A 21,481-nucleotide genomic window follows, 5' to 3' on the forward strand; every position below is an offset into this window, starting at 1 on the left:
AGATTTCCAGGGCCCCCTGCATGTGCTGCATAGGAAGGGTACAGAAGTGTGGCTTCTAAGGGGCAGGGCAAAAGGAGGAGACAAAGGGCCGTGCGATCCCAGCCCTCCTGAAGAGTTTGCCTGGAATAGTCCTGGGTTATGTCTATTATCCCAGTACAATTCCTAACAGTACCCTATTTAATTTCTCCAGTGTGTCCCAGTTGAGACAACTGATTACACTGCCACTGTGAGGCTCATACAGACCTCTGCATTAGAGAGGAGAGGTGCCTCCCCGTCCCCGCCTTTTACACTGTTCCTGTGCTTTCACTCTAGTGTAGCTGCCAGGCCAGTCTGAGGACTGAGGCTGAATTACAGCCACTTCCAGGAGGATGCATAGTAGGTGGCAATGCTCCCTGCAGAGGCAGACAAAGGGGCTGGGAAATAGGGAGCAGGCGAGGGCCAGGACAGGCTCAAGGCCAGAGAGAAGGCAGAGCTGGGCCTGTTTCAGAATCAGTCACTCGGTGAAGGTGGAAGGAGACAAAGGAGAGGCAGAGGTCTGAGGGGACAGGGCAGATTGAGAGGACAGCCTGGAAATGTTAAGACAGGGACTTGCAGGAGTCTATGAGCTAGTAACCATTCTGTTTAACATGCTTTATAGAGCATTAGGCACAACAGCACATGCGGTTAGATACAACTGTTTGAGGATGCTGAAAGAAAATAGGACTTGACCTAGTAAGAAGGAAAGAGAAGATGGAATGGGTAAAACCAAGATCATATGGCCAGGGACTTTGGTGGAGTAATGAGGAAGAAATTAGGAACTCACAGGTTAAAAACACAGCGTGCCCCAACAAGAAAGCAATTTGTGGTCCATGTCTCTCTTTTATGTAGCCGTCAACCTCAAAGTACTATAGCCAGAGTCCCAAGAGGGTTCCAGCCACTCTGACACCCCAAAAGCCAGCCCTTGCGTAGGCCCTGAGCTCCTCAGGCTGGCTCTGGTTCCAGTCTGCAGCCTGGGCCACGCCCTCTTCTTGTCTGGGAGGCGGGGTAGGCTCTCAGCCTTCAGGTCCAGTTGGGGGAGCAGCAGGAGCAGGAGGGTTAGGGTCTTCCAACTGCACGTCATGCAGGTGCACTGTGGGTGTGGTGGGGTCTTTGCCTACGCCCTGGTTCGGGTCAGCCTGGTCAGGGTGGTGCCTGCGCACGTGCTTGACCACTTGGAATTTCTGCTTGGCCTTGTAGCTGCAGAGGCGGCAGAAGAAGGGGTGGCGGTCAGTGTGGGTGAGGGCATGATGGCGCAGGCCAGCAGCCCAGCGGAAAGCGCGGTGGCACACATTGCACACATAGGGTTTGGCCTCGCTGTGTTTGCGGAGGTGGGTGCGCAGCAGGAAGCGCGTCTTGAAGGCCTTGCCGCACTGCTCACACATGAAGGCCCGTGCTTCCCGGTGCCGTGTCTCCTGGTGTACGCGCAGTGCATCAGCTCGGTTGGTGCAGTACTCACACTCGGGACACTGGTATGGCTTCAGTCCTGGAAGACAGGGCAAGGGAACAAATCACCGTTGAAGGGGGTGGAACAAGGTTCAGTGGACCATAAGAGTCACTGTGATTCTGGGGCATAAAAAACACAAGCAGCAAGCTGACTAATGACCTTATCTTTGGAATGTTCCATTCTTGTCTGACATTTCTATGTCCTTCTCGCAACACAGCCCCTTGTATACAGTGAGTGCTCAATGTATGCTGATAACTAACTGGACCCCTAAGTAGCCCCCTGGTAACAATGAATACTCAAATATGATAGGATTTCCACTTGGGGAATTCCAACCCCCTTTTGGTCATGGGGTACTCGAAATTTGGGAATCCATTTAAATATAACTCCTTGTTCAACTCAAGATGTAAAAGAAAGTGCCTAAGGGAAAAGGTGGAGGCAAAAGAAGTGGCATTCATAAATGCAGAGGGTCTTGAAATACATCTGGTCATTCCTTTACATGGCGGACCATATGCAATAATCACAGGCACACCATCGTCAACCTTTTTCTGAGAGCCCACAGTTCATGGACTCCATGCCCAGGAGGAAAGAGGGATAAGTTAAAACAGGTGAACCCTCCACTCTCTCCTCCTTACTCATGATATTCCATCATGTCTGTGTAGGAACCAGCTAGTCACTCATGTTTGAGTTGGGGGGTTCTCAACTTTGTGCCACAATCACCCAGGAAGCTCTTGCAAAGAACAAAGGCCCAGACTCTCAGGTTTATCCCTCTTCCGACTCTGACAGGTCTTCAGTGTGTTGGGAAGCTATTCAGACTACCCACTACCCTCACTGTGAAACTTGATGTGCATCCTGAATCTGAATAAGGACAGACACCACACTAGGCAGGTTGGGTGTGCCAGGGAACCCGGGAAGCCCTTGGGCCCGTCAAAACCATGCAGACTCACCTGTGTGCTTGGTCATATGGTACTTGAGCTGGTTGACCCACTTGCACTTGTAGCCACAGTCGGGACACAGATACTTCCGTTCCTCCTTGTGAATCCTCATATGGTACTGGAGGGGGGAAGAACAAAGAATCTACCCAGAAGATGTGCACCCCTTGGTACGCATTAGATGTGGAATTAGGGCAAGTAGGCAGAGAAACTGCTGGCAGATAATCCCATTCCCTGCTCTGATCCTATCCAGATTCCTAGTACCAATCAGGACCTGGTCACTTTGACACAAACCTAACCCATTAGCCTACCCGTAGGTCTGCCCTATCTCAGCTCTGCCACTTATCACTGTGTCTTTGGATGACTTAACCTCTAATTCTCAGTTTATTATTCTGTAAAGCGGGAAGCAGTGAAAGTAACTATATCTCATAGTTTTGAAAAGATTAAAATTACACTCTCCAGCATACAGTAAGTGCTCAATAAATGTTAGCTGTTATTATCATCCAAATTATCCCCAACCTATTGCATGCCTTTATCAATGCCTCGCATATATTATGGACTTTTATCTTTGGAACAATCCTATGAAGTATTATCCCCTTTTTACAGATGAGGAATCTGAGGCTTGGAGAAGTTAAGGAACTTGACCAGGTCACAGAGCTAATACTTGGAAGAGTCAGGATTAGAGAACCCAGGCAGTTTAACTCCACAGCCTGCACTCCTTCCATCCCTGGCCCCCATGGCCCCTGACCTTACCTTGAGGCGAGAGGGGTCAGCACAGGCATAGGGACAGAGGTGACAGCGGTAGGGCTTTTCCCCGGTGTGGATGCGGCTATGCCAGGTGATCTTCTGCCGATTCTTGGTGCTGTAAGCACAGTCGGTGCACTTGTAGAGCCGGGTGCCCCCGTGCCCTTTCACATGGTGATCTAGCACCAGCTGATGGCGGCAGGCAAAGTCACAGAAGGGGCAGCGCAGAGGCGGCTGGCCAGCATCCCCATCCCCATCTGAGGCTGCTGCCACTGCTGAAGTCTCCTCATGCTGTTCCAAGTAGTGCTTCACCAGGCCCACCCGCTCCCGGGCAGCAAAGTCACAGAGCTGGCAGCGGTGGCTGAAATGCTGTTGCCTCCGGTGCTCATCCAGTGCTGGCCGGCTGGGGAAGGCCTCCTGGCAAGCCCCACACTCGAGCCGGGGGTGCTGTTTACGGGTGTGTCCTCGCAGGCTGGCAGGACTGGGGCACAGCAACCCACAGCGGGAGCAGTGCAGGGGGCCCTCAGTGGCCTCTGTGGGAGAGCCCGGGACTGGGGGTGTAGGCTCAGGATGCCTGCGCAGAGCATGCTGCTTGAGTGCTGTCTCAGAGCTGAACTGGGCCTCACACTGGGGGCAGGCAAAGGCCGGGGTGCCCTGGTGGCAGCTGTTGACATGGCGAGTGATGTCGTGGCGAAGGTAGCCACTGTAGTCACAGAGTGGACAGAAGTGCGTGGGTGTTTTGTCGTGGACCCTCAGCCGGTGCAAGCGCAGTTTTGAGTTGGTACCAAATGTCTGAGGACAGGAGCTGCAGGGGATGCGGCCAACACCTGTGTGTCGGGACTGGTGAGCCTCCAACCGATACCGTCTTGTGGTGGAAAAGTCACAGAAAGGGCACTGATGTGGCTTCACGCCTTCGTGCTTGAGGCGCCGGTGCTGCTGTAGGCACCGGCTCTGCTTACAGGTGAAGCCACAGTCCCCACACTGAAGAGGGGGCCGGGGGCCACGGGCTGGGGATGCGGTGGGGTGCCTCCGCTTCTGGTGGAGCCTCAGGGCAGCAGCAGCAGGAGCAGTGAACGGGCAGAGGCCACAGTGCAGCTCTCCAGACTGCTCAAGGGGGCATCCCCGGGTCTGGTGAGTCCTCAGAGCCCGTTCCTGCTGGCAGCTAAAGGGACACGTGGGGCAGGAGAAGCGAGCCCCCTTTTGCTTTGCAACCAGAGCTGTGTCCCCATCACCAGGGCTGCACTCTGTATTCCCATTGCTTAGGGGAGCAGAGTCCCCACTGCTTAGTGGGGACACAACAGGCTGGGTCTGGGAGGCCCCTCGCTTTCCTCCCCCACCACGTCCCCCGCGGCAGCCTTCAGACACGTGGGACGTAATGGAGGAGAGCCGAGAACAAAGGAACGGGCAGGAGTTGCAGTGAAACTTGCCCTGCTCAAAGTGGAACTTCTCAGGGGTCTCTGAGGGTGAGCAGTTTCCTGCAGGAGGGACTGTGGAGCCAGAGAGCGTGGCCAGAGTCTCCTCTATTTCTTCTGGCTCCCTAGGAAGCTCAGAAGCAGCATCTTTTAGGAGCACCAGCTCTACTTCTAATGGTGCAGGTGGGGGCTTCCCACCTTCTGCATTCTCTGAGGCCTGGGTGCCCCGGGGCAGAGGACGCAGAGGGATGGGTGAATCTGCTCTGGGCAAACCCTTATTCTTTCTGAGCAGAACAGGGCACTTCTTCAGCAGGTGGGTGCTGAGGCCACGCTGTTGCTTGAAGCTCGCCCCACACTCAGGGCACAGCAGGGGCTCTCGGCGGCCCTGGCACCCAGTCCTAGAGTGCAGACTCAGCGCCTTCTCCCGGCGGGTGATGAAAGGACAGTGTGGACAGCGGAAAGCCCGCCCCTCTCCCTGTATCACCACCATCTGAACCCTCCCCTCCAGCACCAGGGCCTCTGCCTGTTCTTTGTCCTGCCTCCTTAGGGCCTTGAGTAACAACTCTGATTCAGGGAACTGGGGCAGGGGTGCTGTCTCCGTAGGTGGAGTTGCCTTGAAGGGTCCCACCCAGCTGTTAGGGGGATCTTCTGAGGAAGGGGGACTTCTGGCGCGCTCAGGGACTGGCTTTTCCAGAATGGGCTCTTCTTCAGCACCCAAACCAGAAGTCCCAGCACCTTCAAAGGTAGACAGCTCTGTCAAAGTTGATTCTGGCTCTTCCAGTCTTAGCGGCCCTGAGGGATCCAAGGGCCTGAACTCCACAGGGGCTATTTCAGCGATCTCCTCAAGGGGTGGCTCGGCGACAGGCCCCAGCTCCACTCCCAGGGCCTCTAGGTGCAGCGTGCAGCCGCCCTCATCCACCTCTGCTGGACTGGGGCTGCCAACCAGGCCAGCCCCCTGGGGAACCTCACTGCCATCCTGTCTCCTGCTGCTGTCTTCCTCACTGGTCTCTTGCAGTGCCTGGTCCAAGCTGGGGTCCACCACAGTCCCAGGGTCTTGGTCCAGCCCCTCAGGCTGGGCAGACAGCTGGCTTGAGGGCTCTAAGTCTGCTGGGGGTGTCGGGCACTGCCTGGGCCCCTCTTCTGGCTCCTGGCTGGCATAGCGGAGCTGCCAGACCTGATCCCCAGGCACGTAGCCGTGGGCCTTGCGCTTGTGGAAGAAGAGGGTGGTGTTGCTGAAGGTGCGGTAGTCGCAGAGGGCACAGCGGAACTCGCGGAGGCGCGTGTGCTTGCAGTTCTCGTGGCTCAGCAGGGCCTGCTTGTGGCGGCTCTGGTAGCTGCAGTAGCGGCAGGGGTAGAGTGGGGCTGGCGTGCCGGGGTGGTGCTGGGAAGCCATATGCTTCTGTAGCTCGTACTTCCGCTTGCAAGCAAAGGCACACACCTCACACATCAGGGACTTGCCCTGGTGCCGCAGCTTGTGGCTGCTCAGCTGATCGGCCCGGTGGCAGCGGTAGGAGCACTGGTTGCACTGGTATCTGTGAGGAGGGGGAGAAGGAGTCACAATTATAATTGAATCATAACAACCAACGGTCGCTAAAGAAATACTTACTATGGGCCAGGCTCTACCTTCAGCAGTATACATGCATCACCTAATTTAATCTTCTTTTCCACTACCCTATGACATACATATATATTTTACAGAAGTTAATAACTTGCCTAAGGTTACAAAGGAAGTGAAGGGTAGAGACAGTCTAGCTTCAAGGCTCGAGTTCTAACGCCAGCTCTATATTGCCTCCTAAAGGGAAGATATCATGAATCAGCAACCCACTGTGGACTTCTAAGGAGCTGACATGGCTACAGTCCCACAGGGCAGGTTTCTGTGCTCAGTTCCTTATTCTCCCAGGAAGGCATGAAAGCTAAGGAAAAACCCCTAGCCAGCTGTGCCAACAGATCAGAGGGGAACTTGGCTGGATCTGGAAATGGCCAGGATTGTGGCCACAAATGTTGTCCCTCTACTTTCCCAGGACTGGACTCTGAGAACTCAAGTGACACCTTAGTCTCTGGGTCTGTCCTCCCTTCCCTGAGCCCAGAGAGCTCTCACCATGCAGACCAGGCCACAGGCACAGAGGCCAGCTATAAGCAATGGAGTGGAGATGAGAGGAGCAGAGAGGGTGTTAGGAGCAGTCTCTCGGAGGCCAGAAGAGCAACAGGGCCAGAAGTTGAATCCCAGAGGAGGCGAGCTTAGCATAAGGGTCTTGGGAGAGGGATGGGGGGGATGCGTGCACTCATACCTGAGGTCGCCTGCATGTTTTCGCATGTGCACACTGAGGTAGTGCTTCCATTTGGTGACATAGCCACACTCAGTGCACATGTAATCCTTGGTGTTGGAGTGGGTCAGCATGTGCTTGGATAGGTAGCTCACGTCTCGGCACGTGAAGTCACACAGCTCACACTTGTGAGGCTTCTCGCCTTACGTGGGGATGGGGGTAGTTGGGGATGAGGGGAGAAAACAAAGGTCAGACGCAGATCAAGTGAGCAAACAGACTATTTTTCCCAGCAAGCTTGCCCTCGTGCCAGCAGGTGCTAAAGCTCCACAGCTACCTGATGTGCTCATCTCACAGTCACTGCTGCTTCTCTGCCCTCTCAGACAGCCACTCCTTGCTCCAGCATCAGCGAAGATGGCAGAAAAGTGAAGACTGAGCTTTTCAAAACTAGCTCTACAGTCCACTCCTGATTTGTTAGACAGCTTCTTGGCACTAATGGCCAACTGCTCCACTTAGCCTGACTCCTTCCAGTTTTGTGGAAGAGAAGGAGAAAAACTTAGGCAATACAACACAGGGCTTAAGAACTCTGACTCTGGAGTCCAACACAGTAATAAGGATTAGCCACATTTATATAGTGCTCACCATGTGCCAGACACCTTTCTGAGCGCTTTACAGAAATGCCTCCTTGTACTGAATCCTCACGACAGCCCTAGGAGGCAGGTATTATGCGACCTCCTTCTACAGAGGAAGAGGCTGATGCACAGAGACTATTCACTGTGGCCTGGGGCAGGTCATTTAACCCTCTAAGTCTCAGTGTCCTTGTCTCCACAACAGGGGCAACAAAATACTGACCTCATATGGTTGATATGAAGATTAAATGAGATGCCCAAAGTCCTCAATAGCGCCCAGTGAGAACTCGAGGATGAGCTGTCTGTGTAGTTGGCCAAGACTGGGCACTGAGAGGCTGGGAGCCGCAGTCCTTCTGGACCCTTCCCTGTTATCCCTGCCCACCACTCAGACCTTTCTCTGTGGTGACAGGCAAGCGGCGTGGTGTTCTGGCTCTGGTTCTGATACTAGCTGTGCAACCCTGAAACAGGCCATTAAACTTTTCAGAGTTTCTCATCTTTGCCTGCCTTCCTTACAAGACTGGTGTCATGGATTAAATGAGAGAACATTTATGAAAGTACTCTGTTAACTATAAAGCACTATATAGATGTAAGGTTTTAGGAAAGGCCTTGGAAAAACAAGATTTTGTGACTAAAGCATGTATAGAAATGAACTTTTCAATGAGAACAACAGCTTTGCCCCAAGCTACCTAAAAACTGTCCTCCCAAACTAGAGTGTTTGATGAGACTTTTTAATGTCTCGTCAATCCACTGACACTTACACAGAGATCAAATGGGATGCTGCTGTAGCAGGAAGCCTGATTTGCTTGTCACTCAAAGCATCAGTAATGCTGGTAACCAGTTAACAGTCTGAGTTAACACACCTGCAACTTCCAGGCCCCCAGACATGACTGTGCTTCAGTATCACGGCTGCCAAGGCTATGACAGGTATGATGGCTCTGCCTCCTGGCCCCCTGGCTCTCACAGCCCATCCCAAAACTTGAACTGCAAAGGAAGGTATCTGTCCTGGTCTGAGTTTCTTCGCTTTGCCAGGCTGGGTGCTGACCCGCCCAAGCCTGACTAGGGGTGGGCAGAAGTGGACAGGACCGTAAGGGTAAGGCCAGTGCACAGTGTAAAGCACAGGCTCAAACAGACGCCTGGATTCAAACCCCAGCCTGACCACCTTCCTAGCTGAGTGACACTCAGATTAAGGCTGACTTATAAACTACAAATACTAGGTTTATGTCAGAAATGCTAAGGCAAATGAGACAAAGCATGCGAAGCCCTCCGTGTGTCCGTACAGGGAAGCACACGTTTGCCGTCCTCCTCCTCCTATCCTATTCCCGTGGAGAGGGAAGCCATCTCACCGGTGTGCAGCAGCATGTGGCGGATGAGCACCCTCTTGTGGGCAGTGGCGAAGCTGCACTCAGGACACTGGTGGATCTTCTCGTGGGCGTGCATCTTGCCCACATGGTCCTGGTAGGCCACTGGGTTGAAGGTGGCAAAGGGGCAGAATGTGCAGCGCAGCTCTTCACTGCCAGGGTGGCCCTGCTTCTTGTGTTTGCGGAACAGGTGCTTGTTGGAGCAGGCAAAGTCACAGTGGGGGCAGTGGAAGGCATAGTGGCTCTTGTGGTGGGCCTCCATGGCTTCTGCTGTGGCAAAGAGCATGGGACACGAGTGATGGCGGCACTCCACAGCCCGCACCCCATGGCTCTCCTTCAGGTGCTTTATGAAGGCCTTGCGGTCGGGCACCACGTAGCTGCAGCCCTCCTGAAAGCAGCGGAGGGGCAATGGCTCGGCCGCAGCTGCTGCCGTGTGGCTCTTGAGATGCTCTTTAAGGGCCTGGCTGAGGCGGAATTCCTCACGGCAGACGGGACAGGCATAGGTGTCCGAGTAGAAGTTGGAAATATCCTCGTGCATGCTGGCCATGTGGCGGTTGAGTGCATTCCTCTCCACTGCACTGTAGTGGCACAGTGGGCAGCGGTGGGCCTTCTGGCCCAGCTCCCGGAGCAGATGGGTCTTGAGCTTGCTCTTACTGGTGAAGAACTTCTGGCAGTTGGGGCACTGGAGGCTGGGGTCTGGGAAGTGGAGATGCAGGTGCTCCACCAGATGGGTCCGCTTCTTAAAGCAGCGCTTGCATTCTGGACACCTGTGGGTCTTGAAGAGGGACTCGGTGCCAGAAGCCACATCCCCTGGGAGAGGGAAAGGCAGAGAGGGTTGAGAGCGAGATTCTTCAAAAGGCCAGCAGCTGGCTAGATAACGGGAGAACTTTATTTTGCCCAGACACAAATGTTGTATGGCCTTTCCCCTTTCTCTCCAGGAAACCAAACCACAGCATCTCAAACACTGTAGTCTCAAGAAGAGATGAGAAATTCAAGTATTTAGGGAAACAAAATCATAAGGACTTCGCAGACCTTGCTATGGCCTGTCTGAAGTGCTTTACCCAGCCAGCCACTATTCCTGAGCCTTAGTCTAGCGCTGCTCAAAAGAACAATCTGGATGGAACATTCTTATTCTTCCTGCCCTTGTTCATGGGGGTAGGCAGAAGGATTAGCAGGGCTGGTTGGAAGGAAGAGAACCCCATAGGGAGTGAGCGGAAAGGAAGAGAAGAAGGTAAAGTACTCGTACTTCCAAACACTGACTCCCTGAGTTCTAGCCCACAGAGAGCTGGTAATACATACAATCAGATCTTTCGTATTCCCCTGACAGGAAATATGCTCCCTGTGCGATGGGTTTCAAATGTTCTATTGAGTTGGGAAACTGGGAAGCAAGAATTCAGAAAAGAATCTTAGGGGGCTCAATGCCAGAGAAGACAGGCTGCACATCATCAATAACCTTTGGCCTCTTATACTATATTACTCTCTCCTTCCCTAGAAAGGGGCTTTCTGCCCAGGACACCCGGCCCAGGAGAGCAAACTCAGTCTACCCCTACTCCGTGTTACTAGAGTCTTGACTCATTTATCATTGTCCCACTAGACATGTCAAAGTGGAATGTTAAGAACTAAAGGATATGAACCAAAGCTCAGAAGAACCAAACCCTAGAGCTTCAAAGCCAGGCTCTCCACAGTCCACTCCTCCCCAGCGAGCAGTCCAAGCCTAATGGGGTCATTACCTTCCAACTGCTGAGCCCCCTGGCCTTTCTCCAGGGCCTTCTGGGAGTCCTTCAGGGTGCCATTCTCCTCTTCTTCCTCTATGTCCTCCTCTTCAGCTGACTCCTGCCCGGGCAAGGGCGTACCTGCTTCCTCCAAAGGCTCTCCCCCTCCTGGGGGCAGTTTGGGAGCTGGAGACACAGAAAACTTGATGATGTCTACAGGAGCCAATGAGAGCACTGAATGCTGGTACTTCTCTTCCTGGCTGGCAGAATCAGCCTCTCCCCCATTGACCATAAGGTAATCTGGGTCCTATGTATATAAATTTATTCCAGCTATCAGTAATGCTCCAGCCTAAAGTAAATCAAACCTCAGATAACACCATCCCCAGATGCCTTGAAGGTAGGAGCTCTGAGGTCACTGGAGTGGGGTCAGAGGCTGTGAGGTGGAGAATGGGTAGACTGCACTTCCCTGGCTCAGTCCTCAGGGCTAATGGCTGGTGGCTCAGTGCAGGTGAGCATACCCTGACCTCTAAACTGTTCTGCTGAGAAATCCAACTCAGCAATTCAGGGTCACACCCTGTCCCCTTCTATCCTTCTAGCAAGTTGCCTTGGTAAGGCAAAGACATATGACTATTTCCCAGGAAAAAGGGGTCTTCTCTTTGGGAACACAGCACAGATGAGTTTTAGCAAGCCAAATTCTGATCACAATCTTGGCCTCTCCTGGCCTGGTTTCTCTATTTCCTCCTGCTCACCACATGCCCTTTTTTGCAGACCAAGATGAGTAAGAATCAGTGAAGCACCACCTGCCTTGAAGGTTCCTTTTTAAAATAACTCTAGCTTCTCCCGCCCAATCCCACTTGTTCTAAGAGGGAGCGTGCAGGCATTCTACCAGTGGCTATAGCCACTGAAAGGCATTTTAGCTTTTGCCCTCAGAAAGTTCTGAAATGGATCAGAAGAGAATATTGGTCAAGTAACTTCAAGGACACAGCGCAGTCAAAGCCAAATTTCACTCATCGTCATAGACAAAGACATGCTCTTTGTCCCATATATTCTGACCGGCCCAAGGTTTCTAGATGCCTTCCCATGTCAGCCAGTATTCTGTCCTACTAAGCCACTACTCTGGATTCTTGTATAGAACAACTGCGTCCTACAAAATCGACTGTGGCTACATTCCAGGCAGGATACAGTGGGACCCCGGCCTCATACCTGGCAACAGCTCTCGTGATGGAAGACTCTGAACGGCAGACAGTTCTCCCTGTGTCCCGGCCCCATGGCTCCGCTGGTGCTGCCGGAAGAGTTTGACGTTGGAGCCCATGAAGCTGCAAAGGTTGCAGTGGAATGGGTAATGGGCCTGCCGGTGCAGCTCCATGCCCTGCTGGCTCCCGAAGAGCAGGGGACAGCCCCGGAAAGAACAGGGCACAGGAACCACTCTGTGGGTCTGCCTCAGGTGGTGCTGCAGACCCTTGCGATCTTCAGCGGAGAACACACAGCCAGACTCTGGGCAGGAGAAGATGTCAGGAGTGCCCCGGTGAATCTTGAAGTGGCTCTTCAGGGCCTGGGGTTGGGCAAACTCCTGTCTACACACGGGGCACGACAGGGGGCTATCTGGTGGGCCCTGGCCCTGCAGAGGGCCAGGGAGAGAGAGGTTGCTGGGGGGCAGCTCTACAGAGCATGGGGGGCTAGAGAGGCCCTGCACAGGCTGTATAAGGGTCTCAGTGCACTGGTGCAGGGCCAGCAGAGTGGGCTCTGCGAAGCTCTGCTCACAGCGCTCACAGAAGTACACCTCCACCACCTTTACCAGGACACCTGCAGGCAGAGGACCGACAGAGAAAGGCACAGAATCAGATGGAATGAGACTCAAAGGAGTTAGTTACTAGTAGAAAACGTAGGAGAATCTTTTAATATTTGGGGAGTGAAGATGGACTTTAAGTCTGGTTCTACACCTGGACTCTAAGCCCCATCCGGTCAGGGCCGGCCTATCATGCACATGCATTTAGATTCCCAGTATCAAGCACAATACTTGGCACAAAGTAGGTACTTAATAAATATTTGTTAAATGAATGTAACAAGAATTAACCAAATCCAGAAAGCAATAAGAAAAGGCAATACAGGGGCCGGTCCCGTGGCCGAGTGGTTAAGTTCGCACGCTTCACTTCAGGGGCCAAGGGTTTCACCGGTTCAAATCCTGGGTGCGGACAGGGCACCGCTCATTAAGCCATGCTGAGGCAGCATCCCACATGCCACAGCTAGAAGGACCCACAACTAAAAATACATGACTGTGTACTGGGGGGCTTTGGGAGAAAAAGGAAAAAATAAAATCTTTAAAAAAAAAAGAAAAGGCAATATATTTTGCCCAAATAAAAAATCAGAAACTCCCAAAAGAAGAAAATGACAGTCTGGGGATAATATCTGCAACATAAATGACATAGTTTTACTTTCATATCCTGTAAAGTGATTTTCAAAGGCACAATAATTCATAAAATGGAGAAATCACGTTTATAATAATCGCTGCCATTTCTTAGGCAACGGGCAGGACCTTCATAAAGAAAGGCTTAGGAAACACTTGCTTGGTCTTCCAAGTGCCCTGTGACAAGAGGGAAGTGGGTCCCTGTGAGGTCAGGGCCACCATCCTTGTCAATGTCAGAGCCATGACTCAGCCCCGGGGTGTCATGTTTGTATTTTTTTGCCCAGTTCATGGTACTTCAGAGCACAGATAAATCAAAATGAAATTTTGCCCTTACTGATGAACATCTGAGTTGTTTCCAACCGTTACAGAGAACACCCTCCATTGCATCCTCATCCCTGTATCCTTGTGCATGTGTGTGAGTCTTTCTATAGGACAGATCCCTGTAAGTGGAATTACGGGGTCAGAGTATGTGTATTTTAAAATTTGTAATATAGATAAATTAACCCTAAAAGTTGATGCTAATTTATACTCTCCATGGGCTATAGGATAGTGTCTATTTCCCCACAGCCTCACCAACACTAGGTATTATAATAAACATTTAATTTTTGCCAAAGTTGAGAAACAAAAATGGTATCTCATAGTTATTTTTAACCGGAATTTGTGATAGTGAGATTAAGAATCCCTATGGTTACTGACTATGTTTATTTCTTCTTTAGTGAACTACATGTAGATTTTTCTCTTTTTTGTAAAAATTGTTTCTTTTTCATATTATGGGGCTCTTTGAATTTTAAAAACATTGACTCTTTCTTATATTGCATGTGTTTTGTTTTGTTTCTGCTTTTTTCTCCCCAAATCCCCCCAGTACACAGTTGCACATTTTAGTTGTGGGTCCTTCTAGTTGTGGCATGTGGGATGCCACCTCAGGGTGGCCTGACGAGCGGTGCCATGTCCGTGCGCAGGATCCGAACCAGCAAAACCCTGAGCCGCCGCAGCGGAGCATGCGAACTTAACCATTCGGCCCCGGGACGGCCTCGACTCTTTCTTATATATTGCAAATATTTTCCCCAGGTTTTCTCTTTCTTTATTATTTCTTTCACCACATATAAGTTTAGAAATATCATATGATCAAATTAGCAAATCTTTTCCAGTATTCTTTATACACTGCCAAGAGAAGTTGTAACAACTGTACCTGGAGGATGGCAGTTAAAAAACAGGGAAGTTACCTAAAAATAAGAAGTTGTGGATACGGGAAGAATAAAAGAGAGAACCGTTCTTCTAGCATAAATATAAATACTCAACTCCCACTCTTAACATGCCTTGGATGAGTTAAGTGTGTTACACACAAGAAACTAGGGCAGGGAAATACCAGATTACTTCTGGGGAGCCCTGCCAAACTCAGGGGGTGGAGAGAGGCTAGGCCTTTTGCCTAATCCCTGGCTGCAGTTCCTGGGTGGGAAGGTCAATATGGAGGAAAGAGTCCCCGAGGACTACGGGAGTAAGGATTGGGCAGAGGTGGCAGAAAGGTCTTCCCTTCTGGATTACCGCCTAGCAGACGTGATGCCCTCGGAGGGACAGACTGCCAAGAGCTTGGTACAAGGTTGTGCACCACCTCGCCAACCTTCAATCAACATTCACCAACTGCAAGTCAAATCAAAACATCTCTAAGGATAAAAATAGGATGCTATCTTGTGTTCTCATCATATTTTTATAGAAGGACCAAAAATAGCAAAGAGAAAACCCCAGGGCTGCTTGTTCCACTGGCCTGCTAGCAACTGTGTTTGTACCTGGGGTCTCTCCAGGAGCACCTGGGGACAGGTTTCCAGCCACTGCTTCTACAATGATCTCCATGTTCCCTGTGTCCTCTTCAGTTGCTGTGGCTTCTACCAGCAGGCAGCCTGGGTCAGCAGGCAAAGGTGTGGGGTTCCCAGAAGGACAGGGGCTCTGGAGGGGCTCCAGAATTCCACGGTTTGAGAGAGGTGGGGGGATCAGCAACAGCTCAGAGCACAGTCCATCCATCTCCCCAGTGCTGTTGGCCGGCCGTGAGTCCAACACGGGGTCTGTCATCACCACCAACTTGTGTGCTGTGGCCTCTTAAGTGCTGATAAACCAACCAGAAGAGACACCAAACAAAATATAGTTAGACCTATCACTTTCTTCCCAGCTGGTGCAGGTGCACAGCCCAGTGCCTGCATACTTAGGCATTTCCTTGCATGGTGGCATGCCATGCCTAGTTAACCCAGAAGTTTTTTTTATGACAACGTTTAGAACAAAAAGCATAAAAATGATAACAAGGGTCCATATCAGAAGAGAGCTAAAACAAGTTCTGGCCAATATAGTAATGACTGCAGGTTATGTTTCTCAGAGCTAAGTAACCTTGGTCAAATCATTAAGCAACCTGGGTCTCAGTTTTCTTATGTGCAACAAAATTGGGTGGGGCCAAGGGATCGCAGACGTCCCTTCCCCTCTTAACATTTTATGATCGTACTATTCCTTAGCATGGGTATAAAGCCCTTCCTTCATGACCTGACCCCTGCTGACCTCTCCAGACTCATCTTCCACCTCTCTCCTTGACGGATCTCTGGACCAATCATACCAATGATTTGCCATTCCTCAGACTCACTACATTCTCTTTTGCTTCCACACCGTCTCTGTCTCTCTCTCTCTTCTTGTCTGCCTAACCAAATCCTAACTATCCTTTAAGAATCTGCACAAATGTCACTTCCACGGTGAAGGCTTCCTGACACTGCTTATCTAAGTTTCTCTCTCTCTCGCGCCCGGGCCTAATGGCACCTCGTACATAACCTTATCAAAAACTGTGTCCCACTGCACTGTTGTTTACCTATCAGGCTCCCTGCCGAGACTTGGAGCTTTCTGAGTGGAGTTTATTGGCGTTATCCCTTCACTGAACACAAACCACCAACAATCTATGCAAGTTGGACAAATAAGGGGGTTCTAGTGAAGAAGTGTAGACACGGAGATGCATCAGAGCAAAGCTAGGTTTCTACCAAGATACCAAGCTAGGTTTCTCCCTAGGTTCCTTACACATAAAGTAAGCCATCTGGAGAAATTTCAAACTCACTGACTATGGCCTCATATGGAACACTGGAACACAACTGAGAAACGAATGCTAACTAAATGGCATATCCTGTTATATATGGCTAAAATTAGCTTAAACTGAATAATTAGTAATTAATAAGAATGACAGTAAACACTTGATGAAATGAAGTCATGGAGATCAAGTAAGGGCTTAGGGCTAGGAAATTAGGTTGCAGGTGAGAATCCTGCAACTCAAAATCTCAGATCACGGGGATTCAGAAGGTGGCGGGGTCAAAGGATCCTCTGGGAACCGGAGCCTTCAATTACTGATTATCGTCCTGCTCTGGAAAATCTGGCAGCTCTGCCATATATGGCCTCAGGGGGCAGCCAAGGAGGACACGGTGAGGCCTAGATTGAGAACCTTCAGCCGCTGGAAGGCGGGCTGAGGTGGAAGACAGGCGGGCACAAGAGAACAAATGAGCTTATCTTTGGGGCAGGGGCACTGAGGAACGGAAAGGGCAAATTAAGGCAGAGAGAAAGCCTGGAGAAAGATTGAGACTCGGCCTGGGGACCAAGGCACCCGGGTTTCCAGCTGTCTGTGGGGTGCGACTCACCGCATGGCCTCGGACAGCTACAGTCACGTCGCTTCTCTAGGCCTCAGCTTTCCTATCTGTAAAGTGGAGGCGATGACAGCGTTTACATCGCTGGGCGGCAGCGGGAATCAAAAGATCCGGCGAATGGGAAAGGTGTTTTGTAACCTGCAAGGCTTGAGATAGAGCATCGTCATGATCATGGTCCTGAGGAGAGGCAGCGGGTAACCGGGCGCGGTCCAGAGCAGTGACGCGGCTGAGGCCCCCGGGCGGCTGATGTGATGCGCCGGGGCCCGGCTCGTCGGCGCGCTCCCTTCAGCACCTCCTCCCAAGGGTTCCCGCCGCCCAGGCCCACCCTCATCCTGGGGTTCGAAAAACTTTTGCCTCCAGCCCGCTTCACCCGCACTGCCTGCTATAGTTCCCGCCCCGCAGCGGCTCACTCACCTCCCCGCCCAGGGCCAGCAGGAGCCGCATCTCTATGGTCGACCAGCAGCTGGAGCGGCCTCCCGGGACTCCCTTCGTGCGACCGCCTCCGGTCCAGCCGCCTCTAGGACGATGGGCGTATAGAGGCCACTCTCTCTTCCTCTTGGCCGCTGGCGGAGTACTCTATGGTTTTCTCTATCGTTTTTCACCGCCCACCCCAGCCCGGCCGTGACGCCCACGGACTACCATCGAGAGCTACGGAGCAGAGTGGCATGGCCTTCTTGGTGGGTGTGGCGGAAGTAGATGAAAGAACTCGGGGGCGGGACCGAGCGGCGCTTCCCTCAAGCGCGGAGGGGTGAAACCATAGAGAGGGAGGGCCAGAGAGTCTTGGCGGTAAGGGGGTGGAGTGAGTAGTTGCTGCGAACCACGTTGCTGGAGCCGCCACCTGGGCTGCTGAGGGGTTCGGGAGGGGGCTTCTGGGCTTCGCACAAGGACCGGCAGCGGAAAGGGCTTTGTCTATGGCCTTCCATGCATAGGTATTTTGGAATTCTGGATCCTGTTCTGAGTTGAGCCTCAGCCGAGGTCACTGCTGTCAATTTACTGCCCTGCGTGCCGGGCGCAGAGCAAAGTGGCAGGGGGCGGGGGAGTGTATTAGAAACGATTTGGCCTCCTACCCCTCGGGATCTTACAGTCTAGAGTTACAACAGGTCAAGTTTTATTGGGGGCAATTCGGGAAAATCTCCATTGAGGAAGTAGCAGATGAGCAGGACATCAGTAGGAGAGAATGGAGGAAATGAAGTAGAATGGGCATTCCGAGTCAAGAGAACTGCTTGTGCAAGGAGTGAGGTTGTTTGCATATTTGTTCAACAGGGATTATTGGGAGCCAAGCCATAAAAAGTAGCTGGGCTCCGTGTTGTGGAGGGTTTTGAGTATCAGACAGAGGAGTTTTTATCTAATTCAGGGGTCTGTTGGGAGCAGCCATTGGGTGTGTTGGAGTAGGGAGAGTAAAACGATTGAAGCAGATCCTTGTAAAGAAGGATCTGGACCCCTGTGTAGCAGTTTGGTGAAGCAGGAGGTCGAGACCCATTAAGATGTCGTTTCAAGAACTAAAATTAATTTTAAAGAGAGTTTAGGTGCAAAGTAATAAAGGGCTCAACAGGACATTAGGAATTGGGCATGTAAAGGAGAGGAAATGTGAAGGATGTTACTCGTGGTAACAAGGCATGGGGTTACTGACAGGTCAGTAGAAGAGAATGGCTTCTTCATCCCCTGTTCACTCTGGCTAGTGGACCCCTTCCTATCTCAGTTGGTCTCAGAGACCACACACATTCTGTCCATCCACTATCCTGATGTGAAGCCAGTCACATTGTTTTCTCAGGTTTAGGGAATCTCCAGATATAGTCCTATGGCAGGAAAGTGAAGTATGAACAGGATAATGAAGGGCATGGGGCCTGGAGTCTCAGCCCGTGCGTTCCAGCACAGGCCCACCCCACCCCCAGAGAGAGGATATTGAAGCACACAGTGGTGCTGACCTGTCCTTCCTGCTCCCAGCTTCTGCAGGAGGGAAGGGGCAGGAGTGAGGAGGGATTGTGGAGGCATTTCTGAGCTAATCTTGTGCTTTGTCCCATCTCCACTGCTCCCCATCCCCAGGTTTTGAAAATGCCTCCAGGCCTGTAAAGTTTGGTTGTCTCCCTTTCAAGATGCCCCTCTCAGACTTTGTTCTGGCCCTGAAGGACAATCCTTACTTTGGGGCTGGATTTGGGCTGGTGGGTGTGGGCACAGCCCTGGCCCTGGCCCGGAAGGGTGCCCAGCTGGGGCTGGTGGCATTCCGGCGCCATTACATGATCACACTGGAAGTCCCTGCTCGAGACAGGAGCTATGCCTGGTTGCTTAGCTGGCTCACCCGCCACAGTACCCGGACTCAGCACCTCAGTGTCGAGACTTCATACCTTCAGCATGAGAGTGGCCACATCTCCACGAAGTTTGAATTTGTTCCTAGCCCTGGAAACCACTTTATCTGGTAAGGCTGGGAGCCAGGGAGGGCTCTGAGAGTAGGAGAATGAAGGGAGCTGGGTGTGACCCATTCATTCAACCCATCTTGACCATTTTCATTCAGGTATCAGGGGAAATGGATCCGAGTGGAACGAAGCCGACAGATGCAGATGATAGACCTGCAGACTGGGACTCCTTGGGAATCTGTTACCTTCACAGCTCTGGGCACTGACCGCAAAGTTTTCTTCAACATCCTGGAGGAAGGTGTGGGCTTTATAGTGGGGCTGCAGGGATGGGGGCATTTGACATCAGAGGAGGAGAAACTTGGAGAAGAGGATCTCAGCCCCTGGGACCAAGGGGCCAGGGGGAGGCTGTTCTGGCACAGCTCTGCTTAGTTGCTTGGTAGAGAGGAATGATTGGTTTTCTCTCATCTGCCCGCTCCCAGCTCGAGAGCTAGCCTTGCAGCAGGAGGAAGGGAAGACAGTGATGTACACAGCCATGGGCTCTGAATGGCGTCCCTTTGGCTATCCACGCCGCCGCCGCCCACTGAGTTCTGTGGTTCTAGAACAGGGTCTGGCTGACCGAATTGTCAGAGACATCCGGGAATTCATCGATAACCCTAAGTGGTACACTGACAGAGGTGAGAAGCAGCTGGGGGCTTGGCTGGGCTGTTTTTGATGTGGTGTTAGAGCAGGAGGAAACAGGCTGGTCTCTGTTGCCAGATGGGGCAAATATACAGCTCCAGCCCAATTCCCAGAGAGGAAGGGGAAACAGAAGTTGCCCACAGGGATGTTTTCTTCCAATACCAAGGTCATCAGGCCTCCAGGGAGCAGGGTTGGAAATGAATGTGGACATCTGGGGCAGAGAACATGACTCATCTTAGGTCTTGATGATCATCCTGGCTGTATTCCTAGGCATTCCCTACAGACGTGGCTATCTGCTTTATGGGCCCCCTGGTTGCGGAAAGAGCAGTTTTATGTGAGTAGAATCAGTATTTCTCTTGGGGCTGGCCCCATGGCCAAGTGGTTAAGTTTGCGTGCTCCGCTGCAGCGGCCCAGGGTTTCGCCAGTTCGGATCCTGGGCGTGGACATGGCACCGCATGCCAGGCCACATTGAGGCGGCGTCCCACATGCCACAACTAGAAGGACCTGCAACTAAGATATACAACTCTGTACTGGGGGGTGGGGGGGGGGCGGGGATTTGGGGAGATAAAGCAGGAAAAAAAAAAAAGATTGGCAACAGTTGTTAGCTCAGATGCCAATCTTTAAAAAAAAAATTTCTCTTAACCCTCAAACTGGAGAACAACTGGGTTGATAGGGTTGGAAAAGATAATGTGAGCAACAGGGACTTGAATAAACATGAGACATGGAACATTAGCGTGGGAAGGTGGAGGGGTTCGGCCTCTGACACACACCTAGTACAGTGAGGAACAAGCAGCTGGGCCCAAAGACAAGTTTCCAGGCTGCCAACCACCTGTTATGCCATCCTCCATAGCACAGCCCTGGCTGGGGAACTGGAGCACAGCATCTGTCTCCTGAGTCTGACAGACTCCAGCCTCTCCGATGACCGGCTCAACCACCTGCTGAGTGTGGCCCCACAGCAGAGCCTGGTGCTCCTGGAGGATGTGGATGCTGCCTTTCTCAGTCGAGACCTGGCTGCAGAGAGTAAGTAAGGGGAGTTGAGGGAAGGAGGAGTGCTTGCAAATGAGATATAGGAGTAAATGAAGAACAGTGGAAGCCAGTGGAAATCCAGAGGGCTGATGGAGGATGCCTGGGTTAGCAACAAGAGGCACTAAAGAGGGGAACATGGTGGAGAGTAGAAGGGGCTGCTCATTCTAAGTAGGGCTCTGACCACCCATACTTCTTTACCTCTGCCTTCCTCTAGATCCAGTGAAGTACCAAGGTCTAGGTCGTCTCACCTTCAGTGGACTGCTCAATGCCTTGGATGGTGTGGCTTCCACCGAGGCACGCATTGTGTTCATGACCACCAACCATGTTGACAGGTACAAAGTGAGGCACTCTGGGACTGAGAGGCAAGACTCCACCCCCTCAGCACTTTGGGAGGATCAGGAGGTTCAGAGGGGACCATCCTTTCTTGGAGTGCTGTTGGCACTGTTGCTCGTGACTCTGCTTTTGCTGCCTCCTCCTTAGGCTGGACCCTGCCCTGATACGCCCTGGGCGAGTAGACCTGAAGGAGTACGTGGGCTACTGCTCACACTGGCAGCTGACCCAGATGTTCCAGAGGTTCTATCCAGGGCAAGCACCTTCCTTGGCTGAGGCCTTTGCAGAACGTGTCCTTCAAGCTACAACTCAGATCAGTCCTGCCCACGTGCAGGGCTACTTCATGCTGTATAAAAATGACCCTGCAGGGGCAGTCCACAATGCTGAGTCCCTGAGGAGGTGACAGCCAGGCTGTGCTCAGCTCTCCTGCTCTAGGAGGTCAATAAACACCTGCCTCACTGCTATGGTCTCTGACCTGACTGTACTGGTACTTGAGTCAAGAGCAGGGGCTGCAGTTGCAGATGGCTTG

At 52.0% G+C, this 21,481-nt stretch overlaps 2 protein-coding genes across 5 annotated transcripts; one reads left to right on the forward strand and one right to left on the reverse strand.

Annotated features, from left to right (window-relative positions):
* Positions 1-615: 615 nt before the first annotated feature.
* Positions 616-16,702, reverse strand: ZNF142 (zinc finger protein 142). Of its 2 annotated transcripts, none has more exons than XM_070618260.1 (9): positions 16,562-16,702; positions 14,696-15,009; positions 11,711-11,823; positions 10,526-10,693; positions 8,781-9,605; positions 6,836-7,013; positions 3,145-6,079; positions 2,407-2,512; positions 616-1,501 (listed from the first exon to the last, which is right to left on the reverse strand). In XM_070618260.1, the coding sequence occupies exons 3-9, from the start codon at positions 11,817-11,819 to the stop codon at positions 1,032-1,034; spliced, it is 4,791 nt and encodes a 1,596-aa protein (XP_070474361.1). In that variant the 5' UTR covers positions 11,820-11,823; positions 14,696-15,009; positions 16,562-16,702; the 3' UTR covers positions 616-1,031. The 2 variants fall into 2 exon arrangements, with proteins under 2 accessions (XP_070474361.1, XP_070474360.1); XM_070618259.1 differs by having other exon boundaries at positions 11,711-12,310.
* BCS1L (BCS1 homolog, ubiquinol-cytochrome c reductase complex chaperone) lies at positions 16,363-21,426 on the forward strand. 3 transcript variants are annotated; one of them, XM_070618292.1, is made up of 8 exons: positions 16,363-17,244; positions 18,611-18,980; positions 19,077-19,216; positions 19,398-19,592; positions 19,867-19,930; positions 20,447-20,616; positions 20,837-20,954; positions 21,103-21,426. In XM_070618292.1, the coding sequence occupies exons 2-8, from the start codon at positions 18,661-18,663 to the stop codon at positions 21,353-21,355; spliced, it is 1,260 nt and encodes a 419-aa protein (XP_070474393.1). In that variant the 5' UTR covers positions 16,363-17,244; positions 18,611-18,660; the 3' UTR covers positions 21,356-21,426. The 3 variants fall into 3 exon arrangements, with proteins under 3 accessions (XP_070474393.1, XP_070474392.1, XP_008535058.1); XM_070618291.1 differs by having other exon boundaries at positions 17,233-17,353; XM_008536836.2 differs by lacking the exon at positions 16,363-17,244 and adding an exon at positions 17,262-17,496.
* The last annotated feature ends 55 nt before the right edge of the window (positions 21,427-21,481 follow it).

Source organism: Equus przewalskii, chromosome 5 (assembly GCF_037783145.1).
Source record: "Equus przewalskii isolate Varuska chromosome 5, EquPr2, whole genome shotgun sequence".
Taxonomy (NCBI): Eukaryota; Metazoa; Chordata; class Mammalia; order Perissodactyla; family Equidae; genus Equus; species Equus przewalskii.